Below are 16,803 nucleotides of genomic sequence, written 5' to 3'. Positions count from 1 at the left end.
GTATAGAAATACCATATGTACTTACTTTATTATAGTTATCCAAGTCCTCTTCTATCATCCATGCCCCATAATGGGTCATGATTTTTAGAGACTAATTTACAATACTTAGAAGTTTCCTAGCGTACATTTTAAGGGGGATGGGATCATAAAATGGAAACTATTAAATAGGAAAAGTCTATTTGAAATTTGTATTCCTTTAAGATTAAAATAGAAATTTAGCTTTCTGACACTACTTATGGCCATCATAATATTAATCCAAACACTATCTTGAACTGGAATGTATCACTTTTTAAAATTCAGGAGTTAACTGGAATAACATTTGCTGAAATTTCGTAAATGTCTCCTATTTCTACTTTCAGCTTAGAGGTCTCTTCATTTTATGGTCTCTTAATATTGACTGTCATTTTTTTCCCACAAAATCTAATGTAGATTATCCCTAAGTTGTTTTTTGAAATTCATTTAGCAAATTTCAGTGTGCAGAGGAAAACATTAATTAACTATGTCAAAAATGTTTTCAAACTAAACAATTCCAGAATTCCAAGCACAAAAACAGAGGATTGAAGAAATAAGCATCAGAGTAGAGCATTAAACTCAAACCCGACCCATTGTATCAAGCCGATTCCAATTTACAGTGACCCCATAACACAGGGTAGAACTTCCCCACTGGGTTTCCATCTCTGTGGAAGCCGACTGCCATATCTTTCTATGTGGAACAGCTGGTGAATTCAAACCACCAACTATTCAGTTAGCAGCCAAATGCTTAACTACCGCATCACCAGGGTTCCTCAAGTAAAGCATTAGGCATCCTGTAACTAAAATCCCTTGAGATCAGAAATATAAAACCCTAAAGTTCATGCTCAAATAGCTGTAAATCTTACACCATTACTACCCCCCAGCCATTCCTCAGAAGGAAGGTTGGGCAATGTACTTCCGTAGTGATAATGCCTTGGAAACCCAAGGAGGGGTCGCTATGAGTTGGGTCTGACTCAACGACACATAACCACAACAACGACAACCACTATTTAGATTTCACAGTAAAGTGACATGCAAATTAAAGAACTTAAATTAATTTTTTTTTAATGATGTGATAGCTCCTCATCATTTTTTCTTTAGTTTTACTGGAGTTTGAGCTTAACTAAACAGGAAAGCATTTCAGAACATTTGACTTGTTTGCCATGTTTAAAACGAGGGGCCACTGAGTAGGTTGTGACTCATGGTGATTCCATGTGTATCAGCGTAGAACTATGCTTCTTAGGATTTTCAGGGGTAGAGCACTCAGTGTTTCTTCTGAGGAAATTCCAGGTGGATTTGAACCACCAACCTCTCAGTCAGCAGCTGAGCACATTAACCCTTCACCCCATCCAGAGACTCCACGTTGATCACGTTAGCTGTGAAGTATTTCTGATTTTTTTTTAATTTTAAAACTATGGCTAATTCATAATTTACACAGCATTTCTACTCTGAATTAAACTCTCTGAATAATGACATTAAAGATCTGAGAAGGCTTTTCTGGATGCAGTTATTAAAACTTGAGCCAGTGAAATTATTTTCAAATAAGGTCTCATTAAATGTTGAATTAGACCCAACTTTCAGTGACTGTAGGATATTTTGCAGCTTCTGAGAAGTTACCAGACGAGAGAAAATTAAAATGTACACAGAAAATGAAAAAGATATATATGTATATATATACTCTTAGTATGTTTTAGCAAAAAGATACTGTATAATATATGTATTTTATATATGTACATATAGGTATATTTATGTATAATGCATACATGTATGTATAACACATATACATATATATTTAATTTTTTAGAAGAACACTTTTTCTACCCGAGTTTTATTACCACACACTTGTAGAGAGAGAAGAATAAATAATACAAACTGTCTGTTAAGTCAGACAGGGATGGTAAATAGAAAAAGTCAACATCCTTTAATTTGCAAGTCTACCAGCCACTCCTCGGAAAGAAGGTTGGGCAATCCTACTTCCGTAGTGATACTGCCTCGGAAACCCAAGGAGGGGTCGCTATGAGTCGGGGCCGACTCGACGGCACATAACAACAACAACAAGTCTCAGCTTAGAACAGGGTCACTTTCCTTCTTCTTGTAAGTGATATTGTTACTGTATAGCTAGTATTCACATTTCAATTTTAGGAATTGGGGCTGACACAGGGAAGAAATGAGCTAGACAGAGTATTTGCTTTCTTGGATTGAATTCTTAGTTTTAAGAAAAATAAATATGAACATAGTTAATTGATTTTTTCTGTTGTTACTGTTTTTTAATTATATTCAGCAAATCCATAAGCTGCGGAGAGAGCTAGTTGCATCTCAAGAAAAAGTTGCTACACTTACATCTCAACTTTCTGCAAATGTAAGTCTTTTTTTTTTTTTTTTTTAATAGAGCAGATTTTTACATGATAAAATTGGGTAATTTTAGTAACAGATTTACAAGCTCTCAAAACAGACTTAAGTCACTGAATAGTGGTGTTCATATAAATTTAAATTTTTCTTTATACTTAATCTGATGAGGAATCACACTACAATTAAAATGTCTTCTTGTTTCTTGTAACATTGGAAACAGTATTAACAACCATCATGGCTGTGGCTGCTTTTCTTCTCTTTTTATCACTCTGCGTACTAAGTATTTCTCCAGCCACAATACAATAGGGGATTATGGTGTTTGACTTTGAAAGATAAAATATTTATATCCCTTGCATCCTCCAACTCAATTTAATGTGCAGTTAGTTAAGCATTCGATTAATTCAAAGTAACTAATTTTAAATTTGAATAGCTTAGCTATTCTCTCAAAACACATTTGCAGACTACTCATAGCAATTTAAAGGACATACTTTTACTGACTCCAAAAAGCACAAGATGGCAAAAAATGATGATAACTGAGACCATCAAATACATTAACATTTATTAAACATCTTTCCATGTGTCAAGTACTCGAAGTAGATGTAGAGTAACAAAGAAGAACATATGGCATTGTACATAGTCCTAAGGAACAATAATGTTAGAATCAACAGTGAGGGGCAGAGAAGATCCCGCTATTTTGCCATATCTCTTGCTGCCCTCATTACTTATTAATTGACTCACTTCCATAGGGAAGTTTAGGACTTGTTCCTGGCCTTACCATTCCTACCTCTCCACAATTCCATTGAGTTTTCCTGTCTCTTAAACAGATCATGACTTACTGTCATCCAGTGAGTGAGCAGGTGTAGGCCCACTCTGCATGATTTGAATAAGAAATATTTCAAAATGTAAAAGCTTGTGTTTTCTTTTGGCTTTTTATTGATGAATTTAAATTTCACGGGATATAGGTAAGTGACTTCACTTGCAGGGTGTTCATTTAAATACTGGATTTGAATTGATTTTACCTTTCTATCTCTGGGAAAACCAATTAATTTTGGACTGACTGTATTTTTTATAGATGTGGTTAGGGGATACTGTAAAATAATAGCAGGTTTTGGAGAACTGCTTAGATAATACTGGAAGATAACAGTATAATTTAAGCTATATTTTGGTTCTAAGAAAAACTCTTCCATAGATAGTTCAGAGACAACTATAAATTTTATAATATAGACTAGAAGTGTAGTAGTATAAAACACTATTTTCTAAGATCCTCAATTTATACTCAGAGAGAATGTTGTTGTTGTTGTTGTTTGCTGTCTAGTCGGACCCAACTCATAGCGACCCCTCCTTGGGTTTCCGAGGCAGTATCACTATGGAAGTAGATTGCCCCATCTTCCTTCTGAGGAGTGGCTGGTGGATAGAACAATGTAAATGCCAAAAGCACACAGGGTTGTGCTTATCTGTAATGAAAGAGGCTTAATGACAGAGGCAATGTATTGTCAAGCCTGTTTCCATCTGAGACTCCAATTCCCAATCATGGTTATTGATTTCTGGTGTATCTTTTCAACATTTTCCCTACCATATGCCCATGTGTATATGTATACAATACACACTTGCAGAGAGTTGTCCGTACATATATACAGACACAGAGAGAAGAGACCAGATTCTAACACAGAAAAAAAGTCCTGGGAGTCAGCTTTGCATCATTGGTTGAAAGGGGAACAAACTCTTTATTTAACAACAACAAAAAATTCAAACCCAGCCATTTGCCACTTACTATTACTGCTGCTCACATCACGCAGGTCATGCTCTTTTCACTGATGTGCTTCTCACAATTAGGCAGCCTTCGTTCTCACTAGGTGTTGATATGACTACCAAAGGACTGAAAATTGGTTCTGAGGTGGTGAAAACATCATACTTTTTTATTTATAAAGCACAAATTTACATGTAGTTCAAACAGATATGCAGTATATCTATGGTATTAAAATGTCATTGAGGAAGGGAACAATTAGGAAAATATTGTCTAAAAAGTCTCTGCAGGGGACAATAATGAAAAAAAAAAATGTAAGACAAGATTGGAGGAAGCAGTTTCAAGTGCATTACACCTACTCCTCACTTATTGACATGGTTAGGTTCCAAAGGCCAGGTTGTTATGCAGTAATCAATGTTATATGAAAATGGAGCATGGCCACATCAGATCACAAAATGGAGGATCATTATCAGTACATAACTGCCAAATTGCATCATTACATAACTGTAAAACAACTGAGAATCACGGCCCAGTCAAGTTGACACATAACCTTTACCATCACAGCCAGCATTACTGTCGCCTTGCAAGTCAGCATTCATTGCTGCCAGATGTATGTTTCTGAAGTGCAAAAGTCAGAGTTGTTACTGTTGTAAATGTGACATATCGGATAATGAGATAGTTGACCAAATGTCCCCAGTTTCTCCTGGCTGAATCTATCTTATCATTAGTAGTACTTTTGCACAAAGATGAGAGTATAATATTTTACAGATCTTTTTTTCTTTTACTTTGGAATGTATTTTAGAAATCTCAAATACCGGAGATCCGTAAAAAATGCCTGTACATTCCTAGTAGCTCCTTTTTTTTTTTTTTCCTAATCATTTGAGGACAAAATTTTCTCTCATGAATTGATAGATTTCTTTTTTTATATATCATTTTTTATTGTGGTAAAATGTATATAAAATAAAATTACTACTGTAACCATTTTCAAGTGTAAAATTCAATGGAATTAATTATTCACAATGTTATGCAACCACCATCATCTGTTTCCAAAACTTTTTCATCACCCACAGCAGAAACCTGTTAAGTAGTAACTCCCCACTTCCCTCCTTCCAGACATTGATAACTTTTTTTTAAGAGCTTGTTTTACATTCAACACCACATGTACATTTAGTTTCACTCCCTATTTACCATGTCCAACCCAAACCCAGTCTCCTCCCCTCCCTACCCCGTAACCCTCTCCCTATGCCCCTCATACTTATGCACTCATGTTTGTCCTCCATTTCCTTAATCTGAATGTTGGTCCTCTGGTACCCCATGATCTACTGTTCTAAGGGATGTATCACCATAGAGTGTGGGTGTGTCATCCTGGGTTGAGTGGTCTGCATGTACATCTTGTTAACTATTGGGCTGAGAGCCTGCCCCTGGGAGTGAGTTTTATTCCAGGCACAGAATGTATTCCAGGGCCATAGTATTAGGGGTCTCATCAGATTTCATCTGACCAGTAATTCTGGTCATTATTGAGTTTTTGGATTTTGTTCCGTATTTTTCCTCCCACTCTATCCAGGATCTCCAGATTTGTTCTTTTCCTGAGTGGTTGGCATTGGTAGCCGGGCACCATCTAGTTCTTCTGGTCTTGAGGACATTGTGTCCTAGGGCTGATTGCTTCCAAGTGCCATTGTGTTTCTGCACTCTTCTTTGCTTCCATTGCTAGGAGACTGTTAGCTGCATCTTAGATGGCTGCTTGAAAGCTTTTAAGACCCCAGTCACTACTCACCAATGTAGGATGCAGAGCAAGGCTTTTCTCTGTCACTCTGGCTTGGCTATTCTATATATTTTATTTAAGTGGAATAATAAAATATGTGTCCTTTTGTGTCTACTTATTTCACTTAGTATAGTGTTTTCAAGGTTCATCCATGATGTAGCTTATATCAGAACTGCACTTCATTTTATGGCTGAAAACTTGATTGCCTTGTATGTATATATGACATTTAGTTTATCCTTTCATCTGTTGCTTGGAAGGAAGGTTAGGCAATCTGCTTCCATAGAGATACCACCTCAGAAACCTAAGGAGGGGTTGCTATGAGTCGGCTCCAACTCAACAGCAGTGGGCTTAGTTTGGTTTGGTTTTTTATCTGTTGAGGGACAGTTGGTTGATTTCCAGGCTTTGCCTATTATGAATAATGCTGCTGTGAACATTGACATACAAGTATCTGTTTGAGTCCCTGCTTTCAGTTCGTTTGGATAGAATCTAAGGGTGCAATTGCTGGGTCGTATTGTAATTCTATACTTAGCTGTTTAAGGAACTATCAGACTGTTTTTCATGGCGTTTGCACCATATTACATTCTCACCCAACAGTATACAATAGTTCCACATCTTTGCCAATAATTTTTTTTTCTATTTCTTTTTTTTTTTTAATTATAACTGTCTAGTAGGTATGAAGTGGTTTTGATTTGCATTTCATTAGTGCTAATTAAGGCAAATTATTGTGGTTTTGATTTGCATTTCTTTAATGACTGTTGTTGTTGTTGTTATTTGCCGTTGAGTCAGTCCCGACTCATAGCGACCCCTCCTTGGGGTTCTGAGGCAGTATCACTACGGAAGTAGGATTGCCCAACCTTCCTTCTGATCTTTAATGACTAATGGTGTTCAATTCATGTATTCAATTTCATGTGCTTATCAGCTATTTGCATATGATCTTTTGTAAAATATTTACTCAAGTCTGTTGCCTTTTTTTTTTTTTTTTATGAGATAGCATGTCTTGTTGTCAAGTTATAGTTTTTTCTATTTTCTGGAAATTAAATCCTTATCAGATGTTTGATTCCTGAATACTTTCTGCCATTCTGTAGGTTGTCCTTTTATTTTCTTCGTAATGTCCTTTTATGCACACAAGTTTTAATTTTGATGAAGTCTAATTTATTTTTTTTCTTTGGTTGATCATGCTTTTGGTGTCATACCTAAAAATATATTGCCAAGTACAAGGTTATGAAGATTTATCCTTATGTTTTCTTCCAAGAGTTTTCTAATTACAAGCTCTTATACTTAGGTGGTTGGTCCATTTTGAGTTAACGTTTGCATACTCTATAAGGTTGTTGTTGTTGTTATGTGCCATCAAGTCAGACCCGAGTCATAGCGACCCCTCCTTGGGTTGCCAAGGTAGTATCATTATGGAAGTAGATTGCCCGACCTTCCTTCTGAGGAGTGGCTGGTGGGTTTGGACCGCCAGCCTTCTGGTTAGCAGTCAAGTGCCTTAGGCACTATGCTACCAGAGCTCCTAGTCTATACAGTAGGAGTCCAAATTCATTATATTGCATGTGAAATCCAGTTGTCCCAGCACCATTTGGTCAAGGCACTATTCTTTTTCTATTGAATGACTTGGCACCCTTGTCAAAAATCAACTGGCCATAAATGTATGGATTTATTTTCAGATTCTCAGTTGTATTCCATGGGTCTATATGTCTGTCCTTATGCCAGTACCACAACATACAAGTTTTATTTCTTAATAGCCTGAAAAACTGGAAACAACCAAAATGTCCCTTAATAGGTGTATAAATACACAAAACTTCATGCAGTGATACCATGGAATACTACTCAGCAAAAGAAAGAAACAAATTATTGATACACACAACTACTTGGATGGATCTCAACAACATTAAGCTGAGTGAAAAAAGCCAAATTCAAAAGGCCATATGTTATATAATTCTATTTTTATAACATTTTTATAATGACAAAAATATAGAAAGAGAATAGTTTAGTGCTGGCCAGAGGTTAGATGTGGTGGGTAGTGAGTGGTGGTGACAATAAAAGGGCAGCAAGAAGAAGGTTTTGAGTTTTGATTGAGGTGGTAGTTGCATGAATCTATATACATAAGAATTTACATACATGTACCAATGTTAATATTTGATTTTTACATACTGTAATATATAAGATATAACCATTGGTTACAAGGGACATCTCTATACTATCTTTGCCACTTGTTGTCAGTCTATAATTATTTTTAAATAAAATTTATTTTAAAATTTTTAAATAAAATTTATTTAAAAATCACCAAAAAGACCTACCACTTTTTTTTTTTTTTTTTGGGGGGGGGGCTAAAGAAGTCTAAGTGTTAATTATCTGAGAGTTTTAACTTTATTCCACTATATAGTGCTTCTTTAGGAGCTCTGGTAGCATAGTGCCTAGGGCACTTGACTGCTAACCAGAAGGCTGGCAGTTCAAACCCACCAGCCACTCCTTGGAAGGAAGAAGGGGCAATCTACTTCCGTAGTGATACTGCCTCGGAAACCCAAGGAGGGGTCACTATGAGTTGGGTCTGATTTGACGGCAAATAACAACAGTGCTTCTTTACTTGATGATGACGTGAGTTGCTAAAGCTTTTGCTATCAGATAAATTTATTGGCAGAAAATATCAATGGTACAATAAAAATCTTCAGGTCATGAGAATACATATTTCTATTCTGTTAAGGTAATTCATTAAAATTCACCTTAAGACTAAATATTGCCATAGCTGAGGTCTAATACAAAAGGATGCATAGAAAATGATGTGAATGGCAATCTTATTTTAAATATTTTTATGAGTGTCATTATAACTACCTAAAGGAAAAAAAATAAAACACTGCCATAAAGTCAATTCCAACTCATAGCAACCCCAATTGGGTTTCCAAGGCTGAAAATCTTTATAGAAGCACATTGTTTCATCTTCCTCCCATGGTGAAGCTGGTGAGCTTGAACTGCAGATCTTCTGGATAGTGGCCAAATGCCTTACATGACCAGAGCTGCTTAGTATATACCTACACATTGTGTAATCTTGTATATTTGTGTCCAATTGTGTTTTTAAGGAAATAATCTCCTTCAAATATTTGGGAATTTCAGTTATTCATAAATCAGCTATAACTATAGATAATCTTGAACTGGTCCACTTTATCATTCAGTTTATTACTTGGTTTCATGAACCATCCAAGCCAAACTCACTGCCATAGAGTTTATTCCAACTCATAGTGACCCCCACTGGCTTTCCAAGGCTGTATGTAAATCTTTACAGAAGCAGACTACCCTATCTTTCTTCCATGGAGAAGCTGATGGGTTTGAACCACTGACCTTTTGGTTAACAGCCAAATGCTTTAACCACTCCACCACTCAAGCTCCTTAAGAAGCACTTGGAGAGAGGTTCCGGTATGATGGTGGAATAGGCAGACAAACTACACAGACTCTGTTTAACAAAGAAAGAGGAAGCAATTAATACAGATACAGAAGATAATCCTGGAATCCTGAGATTTGAAAGAAAGGATACAGAAGTAGACTAAACTCCAACGTGTAGAAGAACCTGCAGGAAAACAAGAAAAAAGGAGATATACGGAACTGCAGTCTGTCAGAGATCCTGATGGCATGCACAGCTTGGATATTTGCAAGTGGTGTAAGGACCTAAGAGTTAACCTAAAAATCGGCCCTGCTAGCCAGGGGCTGCATGGAGGACTGTACTGGTGGTCAATGAAATAAAAGGGGAAGTAGCGAAGAAGGAGAAAGGCTGAGCTGTGGACTTTTGCCTGTCGGAAGAGAGCAGCCGTTTTGAATGTTTACAAGCAGTTAGACCATTTTGGATATTTAAAGCAACAGCATTCTCTCAGATTCCAGAGATCTAAGAATAGGCTCCACTTGCCTATTCTTAGCAGCATGGGAAAAGAAAAAGTTACTTGCAAAAGACAGCCAATAAGAATAAGCTCTGATTTCTCATTAGACACCATGCAATCAAGAAGGAAATGGGACAGTATATATAAAACCCTGAAAGAGAAAATTTCCAACCAAGAATTATATACCCAGCAAAATTGTCCCTCAGATATGATGGTGAAATTAGGAGATTTCCAGAGAAGCAGAAATTAAGGGAATTTGTTAAAACCAGACCAACCTTACAAGAGATACTAAAGGGAGTCCTTTGAACAGAGAACCAATATTAGCAAACAACAACTGACCATTAATACACAAGATGACATAATCCAGAAACCAACACAGCCGTGGATGTATCCAATGTAAAATAAGCTTACAAGATTGCAAACAGGGAACTAGAGACATGAATTGGCAAATGAGGACACTACAAATCAAAAAGAGGGGAAAAATAGTGTAGCTACAGAACTTCTAAATGGTGAGGAAGTCAAAAGAGTTGCAAGATAGGATGGACTGTTCTAAACTCAGTGAGAAAATTACAAACCACAGGGTAACCTCAAAAAAAAAAAGATAAACCTTCATATCACAAGAAAAAAAGAGGACAAGTACAAATATTTAGCAAATACTAAAAGAATAGCAACAAAGGAAATGATAACACAATTCATAAATATAATGAACTTAGCACAGAGAATTATATGGAGCAAAGCAACAAGGAACACAATGAAAAAAACATGTAACAAAATGACAGCAACCAATTCGTACTTGTGGATAATTACACTGAATGTCAGTGGATTAAATGTATTACTCACAAGACAGAGAATTGCAGATTGGATAAGAAAACATAACCCATCAATATGCTGTCTACAAGAGACACACCTTAGAGACAAAGACGAAAATTGACTAAAAATCAAAGGCAGGAAAAAGATATATCAAGCAAATGACAACCAAAAAAGAGCAAAAGTGGCAATATTAATTTCTGATAAAATTGACTTTAAGACAAAAGCCACCAAATGAGACAAATACTATGTATTTTGTATACATCAAATTTTCTTTGAAAGTACAGTTCCTATTGGGAGATAGAAGTAAGCTTTTTATTTGTAGTGTGTTCAGTCTACAAATAGACTCTAACAGACTCTCTACCACTTGTTTAAATGTGAGTGGGACCAATACAAAGGTGATTGTTATACAGAAATAGAATATCCATAATTTATAAAGACTGATTACAATGTGTCTGGTTTTATGGACAGTAGTTAACTGTTATTTAATAATAATTTACAGCTATCCACCTATTCATTTTGATTCATTATATGAATAATTCTATCAAGACTTTAGTGAATTTCTTTAATTTGGGGATATTTCTTGTGGCATAGTGCCTAAGGCATTTGACTGCTAACCAGAAGACTGGTGCTTCAGACCCACCAGGCACTCCTTGGAAGGAAGATTGGGCAATCTACTTCAGTATACATACCCCCTCGGAAACCCAAGGAGGGGTTGCTATGAGTCGGAACCAACTCAATGGCAGTGACTTTTGTTTTTTTTTGTTTTTTTCTCGTAGTAACTATATGATAGGTTTCATTTTGGTATGATTATATTTATATAGAGTCTATACAATAATCTTGGTTTAATTTTTAGATTCGAAATGTAATTGCCTCTCTGCTAGAATGCTTTCTTTGTTAAATGGGACAGTTTTCAATGACAAAGATAGCCAGTCAACTCACTTTTTTTGACTGGCAGAATATAGCCTCTACTCGGTAGACTATGCACTAAGCCTTTCCTCCTTGTTGGGAAATTGCTCTGATCACAGTTACATAAAGGCAGGGGAATATATTTGTAAAGATATTCTAGAATGTCTTTAGAGAGGAAAGAAGCTAGGTTGGCAGGCACTATTACCTGGCCTTCTTTATATCAGTAAATCCCGCCACCAAAAAGAAAGAAAACAAGAGCCCCACGAAGAAAGGCAACAACAGATACATCGCTACATCATACAATCAGCCAGGTACCCTCTGAATTCTTGCCCACACTGGCATTCAGCCAAGTCAAGTGGGATGCATGTTTTAAATGTCTCTTCTTTACAAATCTCAGCCCTTAGATAATTTGGAAACAGTCACTAAGGGTAGTTATTACAAACATTGTTCAGACATCACTGAATGATTGTATAATAAAACAAAAAGGTTTTGTTTTAGTTTTAGTTAGGTGTTTTTTTTTTTTTTCCTTTCTGCAGTAAAATCATTAACTTTGTTACTAATGATCACCATGATGTTTTATTTGGGTCAATGTGCTACTTTTTTGTTTTCTTTAATATTTTTATATAATCTGGCCATTACTCTTGTTTTTCTGCATCTCCTCTAAGAGAAAGCTATTTTGTATAATAATGATGATGAACATGAAAGAATAGTTTTACATAATATAAAGGAAATGTGAAACTTATTTATGATAGAGTTTCAGAATCGTTTTGAGCACATCTAACTCAAAGGAGCTGTGACTTTCAAATGTAAATTTTTTATATTTTTGTGCATACGTAGATGCATTTATGGATCTACATGTATATTTTTACATAGATGTAAAATATTTTGTGCAGTATTTTTTATTTGGTAGATTGTCTCATTCCACTCTGTGTAAACAGCTATAGTGCAGGAATTATTCATAATGATATTTCATGTTACTGTTTATCATTACAATAGTTCCCTTCACATGTCTATTCAGACTATGTTATGTGATTCTGAAACCAAAGAGTATTTATTCAAAATATCTTCCATTGACTAATAGTTCGTCTTTTCTATTTTGTTACCTATTATATTTCACCCAACCAAACTCGGGGACTGTTCATCATCATATGGATTCAATTTTATTCTGGCTTGAAAACTATGCAACTGCTTAAAGGAAAGTCAGAACCAAGTAAACAAATCATTAGCAATTTTCCTGAGAATACATAATTTTTAAGAAGTCCTCATTTTTGTGAAGTTTTTCAAACAAGACATACTGTCTTATATTTCAAACAGTTTCATTTTCTGTTTTCTCCCCATTAAAGTGACAAAGCTAGAAAATGCTTCCTCTTATTTGCCTTTTGTGCTCTTTGTCCTATGTATCCCACTTAGAAACTAACTTAACCTTTTGCTGCTTCCACAGTAACAAAGATGATCTGATGAAGAAAGCCACAGTGCCATACATTTAATGCAATATTTCACAATCACATTTTAGTATATTTTAATTGAGAACAATGCAACTCAAATTATAATGTTCTTTTATACACCATTATACATTATTGTGAATAATTAATAAAAAGTATTGCAAAGACTAAAAATTGACATTCAATAGTAAATAGTTTATATTTACTTGTAGATATCAAATTTAATCAATCTAGTAAATTGATTTATGCTCTGGTGGTGTAGTGACCAAGGCACTTGACTGCTAACCAGAAGGTTGGTGGTTCAAACCCACCAGCCTTTCCGCAGAAAGAAGACTGGGCAATCTCTTTCTGTAAAGATTTACCACCTCAGAAACCTAAAGGGGATCACTATGAGTCGGAATCGACTTGATGGCAGTGAATTTGTTTTTTTTGGTTTATTTTATACAGTATATTCCTTACATTATTGGTTCTTTGTTAGGTTTTTAAACTTCTGTTAAACTGATAAAATATGACTGACTATAAGGTAAAGTGAAGTAATTTTCTTTAGCTTTATACATTCAAAGACACACAGGTAGACAATTAAACCTTTAAACTTACCCTTTGGGAGATTTAAATTTTGCAAAATTGAGTAAAATCTTACATTTCACTTAGTAGATATTAGCAAAGGCTTTCTAGAATTTACCCTGTCTGCTAGAATTTTTTCTGTCTTAAGCAATTTTAGTTTAGTTCTTAATAACCCATTATATGTTCATGGTAGAAGTATTTCTAGAAGTACAAACCATAATAAACATAAACGGCCATTATGGAAAAATAAATTGTGATGAGTTCACATACAGGAATATATTTTATATAAAACTAACTCCTGCTGCACTTAACATAGATTAATCTCAAAAACGTGTTAAACAAACAAAAAAAAAAGTCACAAAAGAATCATGCCATTTGATTTAACTTGGATAAAATTCTTAAAATCAGACAAAATAATAAAGTGTTCAGGGATAGTGGTTATCTTTGGGGAGGAGAAGGAGACAGTGATGTGGAAGGGACAAGGGAGGGCTTCTGGGGTCTTGAATATCTTAGATCTTTACTTGCTTGTGGGTGCATGGATATTTACCTTGTGACAAAATCGGCAAGCTGTTCACTTTCATTTTGTTCACTTTTATACATAGGTATTTTGCCATGATTAAAAATGTTAAAATTTAAGAGAAAGAGGACACAGATTTACCCTAATTTATGAGGGTACTACATCTGATGTAATGGCATTTCTTGTCACTGAGGAAATTTTAAAATATAAAATACTATTCCTTTCTTTTTTTTCTCTTAGAGTGTTACTTACCTAGTTAAATCTGCTAATAAACCTTGGTGTATAATTTTCAAGATTGTATATGTGAGTGAGTGTGAGTGTGTGCATGTGTGTGTGAGAAGAAGAGAGTAGCAGAGGAGTTGTACTGACAGACTGAAGATTGGCAGAATTATTCCCTACAAACTTGCTCCTCCATATTGGAGTATCAGGTAAAGAAAGGCAGCTCTACATAAGTTCAGAGCTAAGAACAAAGACTGATCAAGGGTCAGTAAAAAAGATGACCTTCAGAGATGGATTGACACAGTGTTTGCAACCATATGCTCAAGCGTAGCTATCGTTGTGACGATTAACAGGACCAGGCAGCGTTTCATTCTATTGTGCATAGGATTGCTAGGGTCAGAACTGACTCAATGGCACCGAACAACAAGAGCAAAGACAGCTTTGTATTATAATGCTAGTGGAAAGAACTTGTAGATTCTAGATGTTATCTCTAATGGAATAAACTTGTAGTAGTTCAGTTTGTAGAACTCTTGTGATCCATTTGATAGTAGGTATCTTAGCCCTTCAGCTCTGCTAGAGCTCCTGTGGTCGTTAAGGTTATGTGTCATCTTGGCTGGGCCTGATTTTAAATGGCTGGGCAGCTGGTCATAGTCATTCCCCATGATGAAATTGGTAATCAGCTCCATGGTGTAAACTAGGAGCAGCTGAGTAGCTCCCTTAGGGATGTGGACTGCTTCCACTATGTAAGAAGAAACTTTGAGAAAGATCTCGAGCTTTTTGGCACATCTGGATTCTGCAATTCGCTGAGTCGTCATTCAGCAGCCAACCATGTTGTCTACTGATCTTAGCACTGTTTCTGGACTTGAACTTGTGGCCTGCCATGTTGCTGATAATCTTGGGACGGTGCCATTTTGTTTGTTGACCTCAGGTTTGTCAGCTGAGCAGTCAGCACACTTCCTGCAGCTCCAGTGGGCCAAGCAGAGCTGAAACCCAAGGTTGAGGGGCCTTCACTCGGCCCCTAGAGCTGGCACTTTGAATTCAGACTTCCAGCTTCCTAAATTGTAAGAGAACAAATCCCTGTTTGTTAAAACCACCAATCTGTGGCATTTTCTGTTAGAGCAGCACTAGATAACCAAAACAGCTACCAAGAGTTACACACACACACACACACACACACATTTAATTTTTTGTGTCCCTAGTCACTTCTCTCAAAAAAAAAAAAAAAAAAATCTTTTGCTGCTTAGGTAGTTCACTGCAGATGTAGGATATAAAATATTAGATCCTAATTTCTTTAAGGTACACAATAAAATTATATCCATTTGCTTGATATAGTTGTAGTTCTACCTAAGCTATACTGAGAGATGGAAGCATCTTACAGCATCTTAATATTTTGTGGTTCAAACTGTGTTACATAATGTCATGTCATAGAAACTGGTCTATGTTAGAGCTGTAACGAGATTGTAAAACACTTTGTAATCATAAGAGTTATGGTTATATATTGCAACATATATAATTTTCTGAAATTTAAAACAAAACCACAAAAGTTTAATGTTAAATGAAATATGACTGAATATTATTTCTACCTGGCCTACCTATACATTCTTAGTTGAAATGAATAAAATAGAAAAGCTCTTTTATTGAAGAGAATTTGGAAAGCAAAGGCAACTCTTTTCAATTCAATTCTTTGTAAGTAGAAAAAGAGGAAGGATAATGTTATAGCTGTCAGCAGATGTCTGACACTTGGAGGAGAGTATCATTACAGTAGAGGAGCCAACAATATCTTCAAAGGTCATCGGGGTAGTATAAAAATGAGGAACATTTATCCATTGACTATTTCAGTGACCTCCTCTTGAACATTAAGTCTAAAAAGTTGGCAACTCCAAACTTTATTCAGTATTTTTGGTGTCACATCCCTTCATGATGTGCAAATCAGAAGCTGTTATTATTTGCAAAATACCATCCCCTTTTATCAGCTGAACTCCAAATGTCAGGAGAATGAAACACTGGTTCTAAAAAGCTAAAGTTTAGGAACAATAAATGAAGATTTGTGTTACAACACAGTCACCACTGAGAGGTAATGATGATGGTCACAATATTTAAAGAGTTGGAACACCTGAAATTAGGCATTTTATAAAATGAAAGGTTTTCAGCAATCCACATAAAATTATGACATTTAAAATATGTTTCTTCTCTTTTGTCCACAGGCTCACCTTGTAGCTGCTTTTGAAAAGAGTTTAGGGAATATGACTGGCCGGTTGCAAAGTCTGACCATGACAGCAGAACAGAAGGTATGTTCAGGGATTGCTACTGGGACCTGAAAGAAGACAGCAGGTGGCACAAGACGCTTAAGCAATACCCATAAAGCATTCATTTTATACTATATCAGTACAATGAGAAGATACTTTTTTTCAGATTTTATTTTAGGAATTTAGGATTCAGATTGACCCACATTGAAAAATACACACACATACATGGTTCTTTCTCTGCAGTCGATTATTTTACTACTGATAGAGTAAACTATTAAATGAATAATGAAAAAAGAAAAAAAAAAAAAAAACCTCCTTGCCATCAAGTTGATTCTACTCATAGGGCTCTCTCCTTGAGTTTCCAAGGCA

General features: G+C 35.7%; 1 protein-coding gene across 1 annotated transcript in view; it reads left to right on the top strand.

The window, feature by feature from the left end:
* NAV3 (neuron navigator 3) overlaps positions 1-16,803 on the top strand; it is a 552,011-nt gene that overhangs the window by 473,095 nt on the left and 62,113 nt on the right. Inside the window, exons 22-23 of the mRNA XM_007947567.1 lie at positions 2,294-2,371; positions 16,393-16,476. Of these exons, the coding sequence (XP_007945758.1) occupies positions 2,294-2,371; positions 16,393-16,476 (162 nt within the window). The remainder of the gene's footprint in view (positions 1-2,293; positions 2,372-16,392; positions 16,477-16,803) is intronic.

The sequence above is a fragment of the Orycteropus afer genome, unplaced genomic scaffold (assembly GCF_000298275.1).
Source record: "Orycteropus afer afer isolate SDZICR_OR568_19922 unplaced genomic scaffold, OryAfe1.0 scaffold00190, whole genome shotgun sequence".
Lineage (NCBI taxonomy): Eukaryota > Metazoa > Chordata > Mammalia > Tubulidentata > Orycteropodidae > Orycteropus > Orycteropus afer.
This window is presented reverse-complemented; position numbering and strand designations above follow the sequence as displayed.